This window comes from Rhinichthys klamathensis, unplaced genomic scaffold, assembly GCF_029890125.1.
Source record: "Rhinichthys klamathensis goyatoka isolate OS25496 unplaced genomic scaffold, OSU_Roscu_1.1 h1tg000269l_1, whole genome shotgun sequence".
Lineage (NCBI taxonomy): Eukaryota > Metazoa > Chordata > Actinopteri > Cypriniformes > Leuciscidae > Rhinichthys > Rhinichthys klamathensis.
In genome coordinates, this window is record NW_026606789.1 from 431754 (window position 1) to 447610 (window position 15857).

The 15857-nt window shown below is 36.6% G+C and overlaps 1 protein-coding gene across 1 annotated transcript; it reads left to right on the forward strand.

The window, feature by feature from the left end:
- Positions 1-16: 16 nt before the first annotated feature.
- On the forward strand, positions 17-15392 carry ada (adenosine deaminase). The gene is made up of 11 exons (XM_056268201.1): positions 17-179; positions 4511-4572; positions 5528-5653; positions 7822-7965; positions 8099-8214; positions 10050-10171; positions 10792-10863; positions 11223-11324; positions 13077-13144; positions 14151-14280; positions 14379-15392. Exons 1-11 carry the CDS (start codon positions 138-140, stop codon positions 14481-14483), a joined length of 1089 nt encoding a protein of 362 aa, XP_056124176.1. The 5' UTR covers positions 17-137; the 3' UTR covers positions 14484-15392.
- Positions 15393-15857: the final 465 nt, after the last annotated feature.

Consider the following 15857-nt stretch of genomic DNA (forward strand, 5'->3'; position numbering starts at 1 on the left):
CTTTGTCCGCGCGTGTATAATAGTAACGCGCACGGGGAAGCTGAACTTCGCTGCTTGAGCTGACAGGTTCCGGTGTGTGTGTGTGTGTGTGTGTGTTCAAGTTATATCACGACAAACTTACTCTTCGAGTCAAACCAATGGCTGAGAAGAATGGAAAACCAGCATTTGACAAACCTAAGGTTAGTGTCATTACTGTTGTTGTTCTTAATATAGTCTATATGCATTTGGGGTGGAATGCTGTTTTTAAAAAAATGTGTGTCCCATAAAGCCATAATCACCACACATTAAAATGCCAACATTTATGACTGATAAATGTAGATTAAATAGCCATAACACCTAAAGTCATCTTAAATCTGATGCTTAATAATAATAGGCTAATAAAAATAATGATAAAAAAGGGAGACTTAATGGTAAAGGTATTTTAAGTGTAAAAAGTATTTATTTTTATATTTTATAGTATACTAACATTGTCATGAGAAAATTGAAACATTCATACAAATAGACATCTTTTTAAGAATAGGAGATCTAGTGATGCAAGCTGGTGCATCAATATTCTAACAGTGATAAGCACATTGGCCACATACAGTGGCACAGCAGCGATGAAGGAGAGATCGCTCCAGGATAATGTTCACACTTCTCGGCCTTCCAGGGAGATACACACAGAGCGTTGTAACTGCCCTTTGGAGTTATTACACTGACTCAGCAAGCAGAAGTCAGCCTGGAGAACTGATACCAAAAGCTTACAGATAAGCAAATAATCTGTGGCAGTGTCAAGAACCATGTGAAAGAGTTGACAAAAGTTCTCTGTACTGTTCTTGTGTTACTATGCCAATGCAGGTGGAGGACTGACAGCTGCATCACTGAAAGTAGAATTCAAGCCTTATTCTTATGCAATACCCTTGCCACTTTTTTTAAATTATCTTTCGTGATTGTGTGCTATCCATAAAATCATTTTGAATGCACATATCTTGCAGTTTCTTTGAGAATTGCATATTAATTAGGTTTTAACCTACACCTTCGTCAGCAGTATAGTGTGAGAATCTGCCCTGGTAATGCACAGCATTCTTTTGGGATGACTCTTGTAAACACATATTCAAAAGGCCTTAATCAGTTGTTTAATTTGCATTCAAGAGGGCAATTTGATTGTAATTTGTCATAGACCTAACAAAGAGCTGCAATCATTGAAGGTGGTAAACAATTGACCATTCCTTGACTAAATCTCACCCTTCATAATACTTGCATAATGAGAAATTCAACAGATTAAGTGGCACTTGACAGGCAGTAATTTCCTAAATTTATCAACTACCCAAGACTGTGTACATGATTATACAGTAAAACACAGAAAGGTCACACAGCTCGATTGTTTTAATTGCCAACAAACAATAAGTGCTTTATCCAGTCTGAGTGACATATTAGCAATATTGTAAAAACAACACTGAATTACTCATCTATACACAAGAATGCCTTAACAACAAGACAGTATTTTGATAACAAACTATGCAGCATTTAAGCGTCATTTGATTTCCAAATGTGAATAGTTGCAAGCAGGTTAATCTTATAAATATTTAAATGCAATGCAGTCCATGCGTATTCAACCCTCTTACCCAGTGACTTTGATATTAAACCAACTGCAGTAGTTGTTTGCAATGTACATATGAATCAATTAAAGTATAAAGAGGTTGGCACTTGGCAACTTAAGCTTGTACAGACAAGACAGGTTTTCCACTGAATGTCTTTTTGATATTTGAGCACAGCAACATGGCTCGCATGATGGCAGGCAAAATAACTGGTAGAGCATGTGAGCAACTTTTCGTCATATTGTAGAATGCTTTGCAGCATAAATGCATACTTTTGGGAGATTTTATATTCAGCAAATTGTTTATTTTATGAATTAAACTGACTGCAAGAAGACTAATGCAGCCTAGCGAGCTTTTGAAGAAAGTATTGACTCACTGCGGTCCCATTGGGCCTCATGCTCTGTTAACCTGATCCGAGTAACTGAGCTATAGACCAATGAAGTGAAAGCACTGGAGGTGACATCATCCTTGCTTAGTTCTGCCAAAGGCACACAGTGTCTTGCAGAAAATGATTTCACATTGACGTTCACATTTCACATGAATATGAATCACATTATTCTGGAATGTTTTTATTTAATATTGTCCGAGGGTGCAGTTAGCTTTTTCTAACATTATAGACTCTAAAGCTTCACTTTAGGCTAAGTGAGCAGTTGACGCTGTACTTTTGTACTGAAATGAATGTAAAGAATAGTTTTATTTCCTTGCATCAAGGCCAGTTTGCTTTGAGATTGTGTAGATTTATCAGGCGCCTCAAGTAACAAAGCATGTGTTTTTCCGTCTTTGAGCTGCGCTGAAGGTGTTGATATCATTTCATGTAAAATGCTACATGCAGTTGCACACCATCTTTTCCTCTGGGAGTGGGGGAAGGGACTTAATACTCTGCGTGCTTCCCTGTGTCTGGCTGGTCCCTGGAGATCACACTGCATAATCAGTGTTGATGTCTTTCAATATCTGGTTCCTATCATGCTCATGAGGGTCTGTTCTGTTTTAAAGTGGCCTCATCTTTTGTATATTATTGCATTGAGAAAATATGACCCACTTAACAGCCATTACTTAGGTTTTTTTGTAGAGCAGTTTGGTCAAAGATGTGCCGCAGCTGTTTACACATGTGCACAATGATCCTATCACCCCTTTTCTCTCCTAATAATTTCCTAAACTCACCACTTCCCCAAAATTGGTCTCTGATTTCACACTAATGGTGCTAAAACACAAAAAAAAATCGAAGAAAATAACATTGTAATTAGTAAACTGTTGTAATACAATGTTGTGAATTCTTTATGATTTAGTTTCAGTGTTGGGGAAAGTTACTTTTTAAAGTCCCCGTGAACCGGAAGTTGCAAACGACTTTTCTCCAGTGTTGTGACGTATTTCCGAGAGAAACGGAATACTAAATGAGGCAAAATAGTGGGCGTGGCTTTTTACCCAACTAGCATCTGATTGGATATTAGAAAAGTAGGTGTTGTCATTCAGCCTGTCTACTGTCAGTTGGAGGGGCGTGGTTACGGATGTTAAGCAGACACCCAAACCGTTCAACCTACGTCATCAGGGAAGGTCCTCCAATGCAGAGGGGAGGGGAAATTTCAGATTTTTACGAAGCCAAAATTTTTTTTTGTGTGGATTGACTTGCATGGATGAATTGTTTACCACAAAACGATCAATTTAGGCAAACAAAGTAAGTATGGTCAATTTTGAATTCATGGGGACTTTAAAGTAATGCATTACAATATTTTGCTAAGGAATTGCAAATTCACGCCTGTACAGTAGAGGGCGCAGCTCAAACAAACCTTTCAGTTGTGCTGCCATTCCGGAAGAATAAGACGCATAAGAAAGTTTTACACTCTTACTTCAGCAATTAAAAAAAAGAAAGAAACACAAATGTGATATTTATCTAAAGTAATTTTTGCTTATCGGTATGGTGGAATTCATCATTGATTTTCAGCAGCAGCAAAGTCATTGGTTAATAAAGTGAGATTAAATATATAAAGTATATTTGTGTTAGTTTCTGGAGTAAGTATATAGGCTATAATCTGTGTTAAAAAATGGCGGCGTTCGGCCAATCAGCGTACTAATATTACTGGTAGTTCCTCCTATAGTGCTGGTTTAGACGGTTTAGACCCTACTCTGAAGTAGGAGCTAAATTAGTTTTTCCAAAAGGAGTTCCTAGAACTAAAATCGTCCATAGTTCCTGCGGTTCGAACACATCAAAAAACGGATACTTCCGCCAATAGTTCTAGGAACTATGAAAATGTTTCTCCGGTGCGAAAGCCCGAAATGTTTCTGATTAGTTCTCACATGTTCCTTGTCTTGTTAATCATCTAGGCCTATATATTTAAGCCCTTTGTTTTCATCTGTTCTTGTTCTTTGTAATGTAAACATTTCTAGATTGTTCTGTGTGTTTATTAAAGGGATCATTAGTAGTCATAGCGTCACATGACACTATAGAGCAGTTGATGCCACGTGGAGGGTTTTTCAGTAGACAAGACTTAGGTTTGTTCTTTATGGTTTGCCTCTATCCTCCTTGCTGTTTGTTTCACAGCTGCTGGTGAGTGGGGTCACAATTTAATTTGGTCATCTGTCAGGACAACTCCCCCATGCTCTCAGTACATCTCAGCAGATTAGAGCCATTACATTAACTTCTCCCACAGCCGTCCCTGGCATCCCCAGAGCCTTTCCACTGAACTCATTTCACCCAGTCGTGCATTCCACATTCTAGATGTGCTTTATGAGGAGCATTTCACAGCTGCCTGAGAAGGAGACTCCGTTAACTATTTGAATACGACAGGCTGAAAGCTGAGCTCGGTTTTGACAAATGTGCTTCTGCTCTGTGGTATTAACAAGTGTCTTTATAATTCACTGTGACATGTTGTTCAGTGGTGTGAAAAAAGTCAATTGAAATACAGATGTATTTTATTGCTGCTCCTTTATCTTTGCAGGTTGAGCTACACGTGCATCTTGATGGTGCTATTCGAATTAAGACCATTATAGATGTAGCAAAGTAAGTGACATGCATTCCTATTACATACTGTGATAAATACACTAAGAACCATTCATTTAAATGTCCTATAAGAAACTATTAAATGTCTTTCATAGCTTCTCAGAATCTCCTTAAAGGAATAATGAAAACTATTATTATTTGCTCATCCCCATGACTGTTTAATCCTGTGTTGCTATTTTTTCTATGAATTACAGAAAGTATTATTTTATCATTTGTAATATAATATAATTCTAATATTTTATAATATAATTTATAAAAATTGTATTGACCATTTATAATAATAGTGTATCATTATTTATATTTATTATTGTTGTTTTTGAAAATAGCATTTCTGTTATATTTCAAGCCTTCTGAAGCCAAAAGGAAGAATCCCCAATTTAAGTCATTATTAACTGCTAATCTTACCTGCACTGCAACTCTCAAATGAAATATGAACTATACTTACAATGATTGTCTAGACTTATTTTTGAAGCCTGTCAGTCCATGGTCACTGTGAACTAAGAAGTTGTGACCTGCTTTAGTGTGTTTTTAGCCAAGAATTAAAGATTTTTGAATGCCTACAGGGTTTTTCCTTGGTCAAAATTGGTCTTCGGTGGTGGCAGACAAACATGGTCATCCACACACAGTACAAAGTACCCTATACCCATGTGAACTGCAAGCCCAGTACTGACAACAAATCCAAAATAAATGCAAAGAAACAGCTTGTGATACTAACTTATCCTATTTATTCATGAAATAAAAATCATCTGGCGGGGATCGAGTGGTTTTCAAGTGGAATAAAACCCTGGCCTGGGCTATCGGATAAGCTTCAAATGAATTTTTATAATTAACCAAAAGCACCATAGGTTCTTGGGTAAATGGATATTATGAGACAGTAATTCTAGGCAATTCTGTGGTCTTTCCATTAAAACTGTCAAAGCTCTAACCAGTGCCCTCTGCTGTAACTGTGTCTCAGGCGGCGGGGAATCACTCTACCCGTGAGCGGTGAGGATAAAACGAGAGACCTGTGCAAAGTTCACGAGCCGGTCAAAAAATTTGAAGAATTCCTTGACAAGTTCAACCACTACATGCCTGTCATTGCGTAAGTAGTTGTGTTGAGAAAATATCTGCAAATATTTTGTGTTGTGGATTTGCTTAAAGATCTTGCATGTAATGGGATTTCATAGTATATTATATTACTCTCTTTAGATCAGGAAAAAATGTGGTTCCTCATGCATCAAATGAATCAAGGGCACCATATACTGTTGAGTCCTTCAGCACAGGGAAGTCAATAATGAATTCCATGGATGTTTACTCAATTTTTCACACATATCTGAAGCATCGCTCAAGTAGTTAATAAGTGAGTGAGTGAGCCTGGAGGTGGATACACTCTCAAGGCCATAGTATCATTTCTGATGTCCAACGTACATCTTTACATGCAGCTCATGTCACAGCTTCACCACGTGTCACTATAGCGATGGACATATAACCTCGGCATAGGCTTTGTTGTCCTTGCACACAATCCCCTCAACAAGAGTCAGATAATGGGACATTTTCTACTTGTTTCCACTCAGATTCATGAACATGAGAGATAAATGCTTTGACACGAAGACATGAAAGGCAGAGCCGCCAGCGGTTTTGTAGGCCGGCAGCTGACAAGCTTCATTGAAAAGGAACCTCTAGTCCTTGGAAGCTTTAAAAGGGCCTTGTTTACAGCATGCGCCTCCCCCAAAACAACACAGGGAACTCACTGGCTGTTTTGGCACCCACTAGACTCTTAATTGTCCTGTGCTTTTAAAACAGGCTCAATGCATGTCATGTGGTGTAAACTGGAAACATGCTTTGTTGCTCCAATCAAATGGCACTTTTATTTAGGACTTTCAAGCGTATTGTGACTAAGAGAGGGAACTCCAACAAAAAAAGGAAAAAATATCCGTGCCAGTGAGCTGATTAAAATCAGTATCATAGCGTTAGTGTTAATGAGTTGTAAAAATGATTATGGCCTTTGCTATCTTGCAGTTGTGGGTGTTCTTGGAACAAGTGAACATTGGAACATGCTTATGCAATTAAGAAACTTTTCTTTTTATGAGTGTGTAAATAAAACATTTCAAACATTTGGTTGATTCAGTCAATTCAGCCATTTCTAACAGAACGTCTTTTTAAAGCATGTATTATATTTGTCCATTGATAAAGAAGAAAAATAAATCAAATTACACATTCACAACACTGAGTTCATAAGCAAAAGAACCAGAGATATCATGTATGTGTTTTTCCAATAATTATCTCATTACCAGTTATTCATTTAGCAGATGCTTTTATCAGAAGCAACTTACAAATGAGAAAACTGACAACATAAGCGTTTCTAAGGAGGCAGTAACCTGAGAAATTTTTAAAGTCAAAGTACAACATTTCTCAGAAAATACGCACACGCTCACGCACACACACAGGGCTTGACAAACTTTTTTGCTCACCAGCCACTGTGGCTAGTGGTTTTCCAAAGTTAGCCACTCAGCATTTTCACTGGCCACAATTTTGACATCGATTTCAATGGGGAAAAACTGCCATATAGATATTTTTAATATTATCTCATAATTTGGCAGCAGGTATATTAGGCTGCTGTCACTTTAAGACCTGACACACGGATCCATTATACTGTTACACATGCGTTTTCTTTCTCAACTGTTTACTTTAAATTAAAACAACACTATGTTTTAATACTTATATCTATTCTGCGGAAAATGAGTATTGAAAGCCTTTAAGATTTTTCAGTGTTATGTATCAGAAAATCGTTATTTTTGACAACACTACATTGCTATTATGCCGGGGACACACTTGACGTAGCTGAAAGATTCTAAGACTGAACTGAACACGCTTACAGACTGTTTCCAATGACTGGAGTATAGATTTTAAACCGCGTTTGGGCATGATCATCATTAGTAAGTATCAAATTACATTCATAATCAGCCTTACAGTCCTTAGTTGTGTCCCCGGCTTTAGTTTATTATTTCAGATGCCTTTTTAAAAGACAACAATTGAAAATGTATGTTATATATAAAATTCAATGTCAATGTTAATGTCAAGCCCTGGATATACGTATATGCCAATTTGTTCGTTCAGCAATTTCTAACATCTAGCATATCTTTCATAACATTTATGAGTCCTTGACATTCCTCAGAGGTATGGAGTGACTCTATAGGTCACAAGGCCTATTCGGGTAGGGGGTTTGTTTGTTTGTCATGATGTCTTATCTGTTGCATGTTTCATCTGCAGAGGGGACAGAGAGGCCATCAAGAGAATAGCTTATGAGTTTGTAGAGACAAAGGCCAACGAGAAAGTGATTTACGTTGAAGCCAGATACAGCCCTCATCTACTGGCCAACAAGGGAGTGGATCCTATACAATGGAACCAAAAACCGTACGTGTACCATATCTGCTGTTTTATTGCGTGCATTGTTTATTGTCCATATAGATTACAATAATCATGTTGGTTTGCATTTTCTCTTCCACAATAACACTGTTCTTGGCTTTGTTCTCGCTCTTCCTCCCAGAGGAGACATCACTCCAGATGATGTGGTGGACCTGGTGAACCAGGGATTTAAGGAGGGAGAGAAGGCCTTCAAAACTAAAGTCAGGTCCATTCTGTGCTGCATGCGTCACATGCCAAGTAATGCACACTCACCCTTAACCACCCCCACCCCCACCCCCACCCCCACCCAGTGTGCTGTGTGTTTGAGAGGATACGCCTTACTGTCATCCTTAGCCCATTAATCCACAGCTCTCTGCCATGACCAATGGTGTTAAATCACACCACTGGTCAAACCTTCCTCCTGCAGATTAGCAGATTTTTTGTTACCATCTTAAATTCAGATAGGATGGGGTGTTTGGAAATGCTGTTGTGAGTTTGGAAGCCTTGGTGATTCATGTGCAATGTGTTTTGTAAATGCAGACACTATTCAAGTAACCCTTGAAACAACAGATTTGTCATGTACTCTACCTTTCAAATGTTTGGGGTTGGTATAATCTTTTCATTTTTTTGAAAAGTATTTTTTGCTCACCAAAGCTGCATTTATTTGATCAAAACTAAAAACAGTTTTCTATTTAAATATATTTTAAAATGTAATTTCCTTCTGTGATGCCAAAGCTGAATTGTCAGTAGCCTTTACTCTAGTCTTCGGTGTCACATAATCCTTTAGAAACATTCTAAAAGCCCGTTCACAACAAGGACTATAACGATAATGATAAAGACATAATTAAAAAATCTTTTAAAAAAAACACCAAAAATAACCACACCACAACAATAACAGCGCAGAGCACATATTTTTCTAGTTGATGAACAATAAAAACATTTCTCCTTTTAGAGCTCGAGTATTTAAAGCGACAGACGACAAAACTGCAGTGCACACCTATAATAAACAGAACGATATTGGTCGCTGATGTGAATGCTAATATAGATATTGTTAATAGTTATTTTTGTAGTAATTGTTCTTGGTGTGAACAGGCCATAATATGCTGACATGGTGCTTAAGAAACATTTTTTATTATCATTAACATTAAAACAGTTGTGCTGCGATATAATTTTGTGTAAAACATGCTTTTTTCAGGATCCTTTGATGGAAAGAGAAGAACAGCATTATTATTTGAAACTTATTTTTTTTAGGGACATTATAAATGTCCTTACCGTCACTTTTGATCAATTTAATGCATCCTTCCTGAATAAAAGGTTTTTTTTTTTTTTTTTTTTTTTTATCGTACTAACTCACTCCAGACTTTTGAACGGTAGTATAAAAGGAAGTAATAATCATCACTTAGAAAGTTTAAGATTAAAAGATTTTCACCCGACTGAACATGTTGAATCAGCGCTAGTCTCTGTTTGTTGGGGCAGTGTGTTAGTGTGACAGTATTTTTTCATAAAATTCTAAATCCAACTGCTAACTTATTTGTTGGTGTTTGTCTGTGCGATATGAATTGGCCTTTAATAAGAAATGAAAAGCTACTCACTCCATCAATTAGGGTTAGAAGAACTGTTGCCAAATATATAACATGCTAGAAACATAATAATCACAGAAATAATGATCCAGTCATAGACTCTTAAGTGTTTGTCTATTTAAATCTTAAAGGGATAGATTACCCAAAAATACAAATTAACCCATGATTTATTCAACCTCAAGTCATCCTAGGTGTATATGACATTCTTCTTTCAGACGAATACAATCAGAGTTATATTAAAAAATGTCCGGGCTCTTCCAAGCTTTATAATGGCAGTAAATGACCGTTTCTGTTTTGAAGTCCATCAAAGTGCATCTATCCATCATAAAAGTCTCCACGCGGCTGCGGCATCCATTCACTGCCATTAAAAAACTTGACAGGACATTTTTTTAATTTAACTCTGATTTGGATTTGTTAAATTTGTCTATTTAAATCCAAACAGTGACTTGGCCAGGCAGTATGTATGCACCCAAATCAATGACCTTTATAATCTATTGCTTATTGTCATTGTAGATTGGTCTATGGAAGTGGTCGAGCTGTGTAAGAAGTACTGTAAAGATGGAGTTGTGGCAATAGACCTAGCAGGAGATGAATCCCTAAGTTGTGAGAACACAGGACACAGGAGAGCATTTGAGGTAAGAACATGCATACTTCATATAAGCTGCATTTTACAAACTGTTTCCTGCTTGGAAAACCATAAAAATGTCACTGCTGCATCTTTCTCAGTAGATAATCTAGAGACAAACTCGTCTTTATTATGCCTGTTAAAAAAATTGCCTGCACAGGATTCAATGAATTTGAAAGAACATATACTAATCGTATGTCTTATCAACAAATAGTTTCGTCAAGGTTTTCTTTTCCCTGACTTCCCTGAAAAAAGAAAAAAAGGTAATACTTTTGGATATTTGAAGGACTTTACATGTACAAGTCTAACATCATAGTAAAACTATTTGAATAGTTGATGTATTTAAAACTTAAAGAGATTTAACTGTACTTTGTTGATTTGGAAACTCTTATTATCCATAATTTAGATAACAGACAGAGCCATCTGTTTGTACCATTAGCGTGCTAAGAGCTGCAGCTGAGACGTTCAGGAAACAAAACACACTTTTTTTTGTCATCCCATGAGCTAACTGAAGATTACAATCACAAGTGTTTGAAAGCCATATCTTTCACATCACATACTACAGATGCTGCAGTGCTGTGTTTAGCAGTGTTCTAGCTGTGAGTTTACTGAGTTTTTTGTTTTTGACAGGAAGCAGTCAGAAGCGAGGTTCACAGAACAGTGCACGCAGGAGAAGTGGGCCCTGCCAGTGTGGTGAAGGAGGTACATGTTTCCTCTTTTGCTTAGCGTGTTCTTGCTGAATTCTATATTTTAAATGCTAACCACACAGAATGTGCTTCGCACGACAACAGTGTTTGTCCATCTGCTTTCTGTTGTACAGATGGAAAATTGTGTAACAATGCGGAGTCTGTTCTTAACTATCAGCTTTAGTGTGATTCTGTGAGGAAATTCTGTCTGTGAAGTACATTTCCTTCCCAAGTACTAAATCATATGGCAGATATTTCAGAAAACACCACAACTGCTCAGCTCATTTTTCAAAATGTCACACCACAAAAAAAAAAAACACCCTTGAATCTGAATATTTTTGCCAACCCTTTGCATAATATATGTTCCCTTTGCAGGCTGTGGAAGTTCTGAAAGCAGAACGCATTGGACACGGATACAACACGCCTAAAGATCCAGCGCTGTACCAACAACTGCTCCAACAAAACATGCATTTTGAGGTAACAGTAGATGGCAGCTTTCTGACAGTTGCAGAAATCACTTTGAGATACACATCCACATAAATTTACATCATTAGTCTGATAAAAATGCCATTAATGTGCATGACTTTTACAATGTGTCATATAGATCTGCATGTTGCACTGGACTCCAGTCTTGGTCAAAGTGCTCATATACAATAATGGCCCAATGAGAAAGTAGCATTTGCAAACAATGATGATAAAGCTTTTCTCAGAACTAATTTCACTATAAGAAATGAATACTTTTATTCAGAAAAGATGCATTATTGATCAAACGTGACAGTAAAGACATTTATAATGTCACAAAAGATTTCTATTTTAAATAAATGCTTCTTTTGAACATTCGATTTACCAAAAAATCCTAAAGAAAAATGTATATGAAAAATGTACAAATTTTGATAATAATAATAATAATAAGAAGAAGAAGAAGAAGAAATGTTTTCTGACCACCAAATCAGAACATTAGACTGATTTCTGAAGGATCATGTGACACTGAAGACTGGAGTAATGATGCTGAAAGTTCAGCTTTACCATCACAGGAATAAATTACATTTTAAAATATATTAAAATACTAAACTATGATTTTAAATTATAATATTTCACAACATTATTGTTTTACTGTATTTTTTATCAAATAAATGCAGTTTTGTTGAGCATAGTAGACTTGGGGTGGGGAGGGGGGGGGCTCTGAGTCTTCTCCTTTAATGCCTGATGAGTTTGGAGAACAGCTGACGAGATCAGAGATCATTCCTCCATACAGGAGTTGGCTGAACTGAAGAGAAGAAGCGCCAGCATGGATCTGTGAGAGATTCTGTAGGAATGGTCTCTGATCTCTGGTCAGGTGTTCTCCAAACTCATCAGGCATTACAGATTATAGAAGACTCAGAGCTGTTCTCTTGGAAAAAGGAGGTTGCAAAAAGTATTTAATAAAAGGGGGCAAATAATTGTTCCCAACGTGTTTTGGAGAAAAACATTTATTTCATAATGTGATTTTCCCCCCACTTTCAATTATTTTACTTCAATAAAAGGTTAGATTTTTGCCATTTTTAAAAATAAAATATCAAAAGGATAAACAATGCAGATTTATTTTTTATAGCCATCTTTGATCATATTTACCAAGGGGGCAAATAATGCATACATACATATGAAGTGGATCAAAACCTTTCATCAAAGATATACATGAATTTTGAACAATACCCGTTCTTGTCTTAGGACAACTTTGATGAACTTTTTTGATCCACTTCAAATGTTGACTACTGTATACTGTATATACATATACACACACACATACATACATACATACACTCACACTTGCTAGTATATTGCGCATTTTGATGTTTGTCACCTTTGAAAATATTTGACACAGATAACCAGATATTATTGCATAGGTTATGGCCACTTACCCTGATATCTTCGTTATGTAACATCTCGTTGGGTGCTCCTTGGCCTGAATTGGGTGTGTCAGATTAGTGAGACATGAAAGTTGCATTATGGGGCTCTGGACAGAAATGGGACTGAGAAACACAGAGTGGAATATTTCCTGAAATGTAAACCCATACAGCCCTCTAGTGGACAATTTAGTTAACATCTGTTTATACATGTCACTGTACAGTCTGTCAGTGTAATAATATTTATATTTTTGCTACCAGAATATTTATGAGATGTTTAAAGACATACACACAATGTTCAACGTCACTGTGATCTTGATGGTGTTTGTGTGTGTTCTTGTTTTAGACGTGTCCTATCTCTAGCAGACTGACTGGAGCCTGTGACCCAGACTTCACTAAACATCCTCTCATCACGTGAGAATAGGTTTATTTACTTCATTACATTTTTTAATGCATGTTCCTGGTCTTATTGTGAACGATATATTGGTGCATGTTATTCCACTTTTCCATCAGTCAGGCCATTTGGGATATTTGATGATGTCAACAAATAGCTATTTTAACACTGCTTTAGCAAACTCCCATTCGGTCTGACTTCATTTCTGTTGCGTATAACGTCCACTTTTTTCAGCTAATCCATTCCAGAAGGATAAAATAAAATAGGCCTACCGCTGTACATTTTTAATAATTGACACATTTCAGAAGTAAATTGGGCAATTCATGTTAGAGCTTTTCACACCATGCTTAACCACAGGTTATCTTCGTTCTAAGCCCCACTTTTAACCCCGGGTAAAGGAAGGTTTCACACTTGTAATTTAGGGTGTGTTCACACTTGGCAGCTTTGGTTCGATTAAAACAAACTTGGTGCGATTGCTCTGTTAGTGTGGTTCCTTTGAACAGTTTATTGTGAACACTGTCATCCGAACACACCAAGCAAGTGGACAGAGACCGCTGAAAAGATGAGTCTCAGTCCGCTTCAAAATGAACTCTGGCGCGGTTCGACTGAAATATGAACGCAACACGGACTAAAGAAATCTAAGCGAACCAAAAACAGGATGTGATGTGATAAGATGCGACATTAAAAAGGACAGAATGTTAAGCATACCTGACATTTGTCCCCTCAAACGCTGAAAAATGTACATGTCTGTGACTGTCCAAAGCCAGTGGATATGAGCAATATGATTGGCTGTCTGTAGCTAAGCATCTTGCCATAACATTCTAACACAATTCATCCACTCCATTCTAAATTACAAGTGTGAAACGTTCCTTATGGGGTTAAAATCAGGGTTTAGAACATAACCCAGGTTAAGCGCAGTGTGGAAAGCCCTAAAGTAACCTAGGATTCCGTTTACCCAGGGTTTAGAATGACCCAGGGTTAACTAGTTGGAAGTTAAGTTAAACACAAAGCCCTGTTGTGTTTCAGATTCAAGAAGGACAAAGCCAACTACTCCTTAAACACAGATGATCCTACCATCTTTGACTCCAACTTAAACTCAGACTACCAGGTGGTGCAGAAATACATGGGCTTCACTGAAGAAGAATTCGAGAGACTGGTGAGATACAATTTGCCAAAAACACTCTAATGGAGTCCAAGATACAAATATCATGGAGAAAATGATTTTATTTAACCTGTCTGCTTCCCTTCCCACAGAATATAAATGCAGCCAAGTCCTGCTTCCTTCCTGAAAATGAGAAAAAGGAGCTTCTTAATCAACTCTATAAGGCCTATGACATGGTGCTAAGCACCAGCTTTTGAGCGCAGCGCTGTTGTAAACAAGTATGCAGTGAACAGAGCCTTTCAGGGCATTTGCCTTTTCACAAGTGAATGTGGGTCCTGATTCCTTGAAACCTGGAGAACTCATACATATTTCTCAATTTAATATTTACACAAAAATAATAAAGACCATAAATACAACCCTCCATCAAAGATTTAACTTAAGACGAATAAGTTCATCAAAATAAATGTTACATTTGTCTGTATATTTCATTAACCACTGATTTTCATCTACATGAACATTTTTTCCTCAGGTTTTGTAATATCTGTAGCCTAAACATTAAATATTAGTCTTATTTCATATTTACTTAGTATAAACCACTATACTTTATGCTATTCTCAGTACAAGCACAGAATATGACCATAATGTAAAGAAAAACATAATGTTAAACATGTTAAGCTGTACAATGTATGAAAGGTGCTATGTGAATCAAATTAATTTAGTACCTCAGCTTTTTTTTTTTTTACAGTGGTAAGAATGTATAAATCCAAAACATGAAACCAGAATATGATCTTATGTATGGTGCTTATCTTATGTATATTGTATAGCCTATGCATTATACAAACCTTTGGGTAACAATTAAATGACTATTAATATTATAGTTATTATTAGATGTTACCGGGTCTGATGATGAAATGCTGTGCAAAACCTTTTTTAATTTTGTCGTTGCTTTGTTCCAACACCAGAGGGCATTTACCAAAAGACGATTCTTATAACTCAGGTTTGGAGTTTATCAGCTTAGTGAAACATATTTGTGTCAGGTTTTACATTTTCTGTTGTATAACTTGAACTGCATAGGAAAACATTAGGACTATATGAATACTGTGGGAAGGAAGGGACTGAGAGCTTTCACTGTATAAACTATCAATACAAATAATTTTACATTTGAATGCTTGTGATTCTTAACTTTGGTATGACAAAAATGTTGTAATGTTATCATTAAGAGGGTCTTAATTGGTCAGTCGGGGCTTTCCACGGTCTCATATTTCTGTATTTTCGCTGTTGTCGATGGCAACTTTGTATCCGCATAGCTGAAAAGCGACGCTACTTTCATGGCGTTCAAGGTAAACTTGTATTTAGAAAAAAGAATGTCCATCTAAAATATAGTTAGACTCATGTTGTAATCACTGTAGCACATTTACATAGAAAAACGATGGGTAAGCAGTACTGTGGAATTTGAATTCTATATGAATTGCCCCTTAATTTAGCCTACTATTTTTCTTTATTATTTTTGAAAAGTATAAGCATAATTTCAACTACAATTTATGTTCACATATTTATTTATTTGGTTGGTATAATGATAATCCATTACATATAAATCATAATTTTCTCAGTGACTGAATGTTTACTGTGAA

What these genes read in the sequence shown, in the direction of transcription:
- ada (XM_056268201.1), top strand. Translation starts at nt 138, where the DNA reads ATGGCTGAGAAGAATGGAAAACCAGCATTTGACAAACCTAAG. An exon ending in CTGCATGCGTCACATGCCAA is followed by an intron (nt 8,215 to 10,049) that starts GTAATGCACACT and finishes TTGTCATTGTAG; the next exon opens with ATTGGTCTATGGAAGTGGTC. An exon ending in GACACAGGAGAGCATTTGAG is followed by an intron (nt 10,172 to 10,791) that starts GTAAGAACATGC and finishes TGTTTTTGACAG; the next exon opens with GAAGCAGTCAGAAGCGAGGT.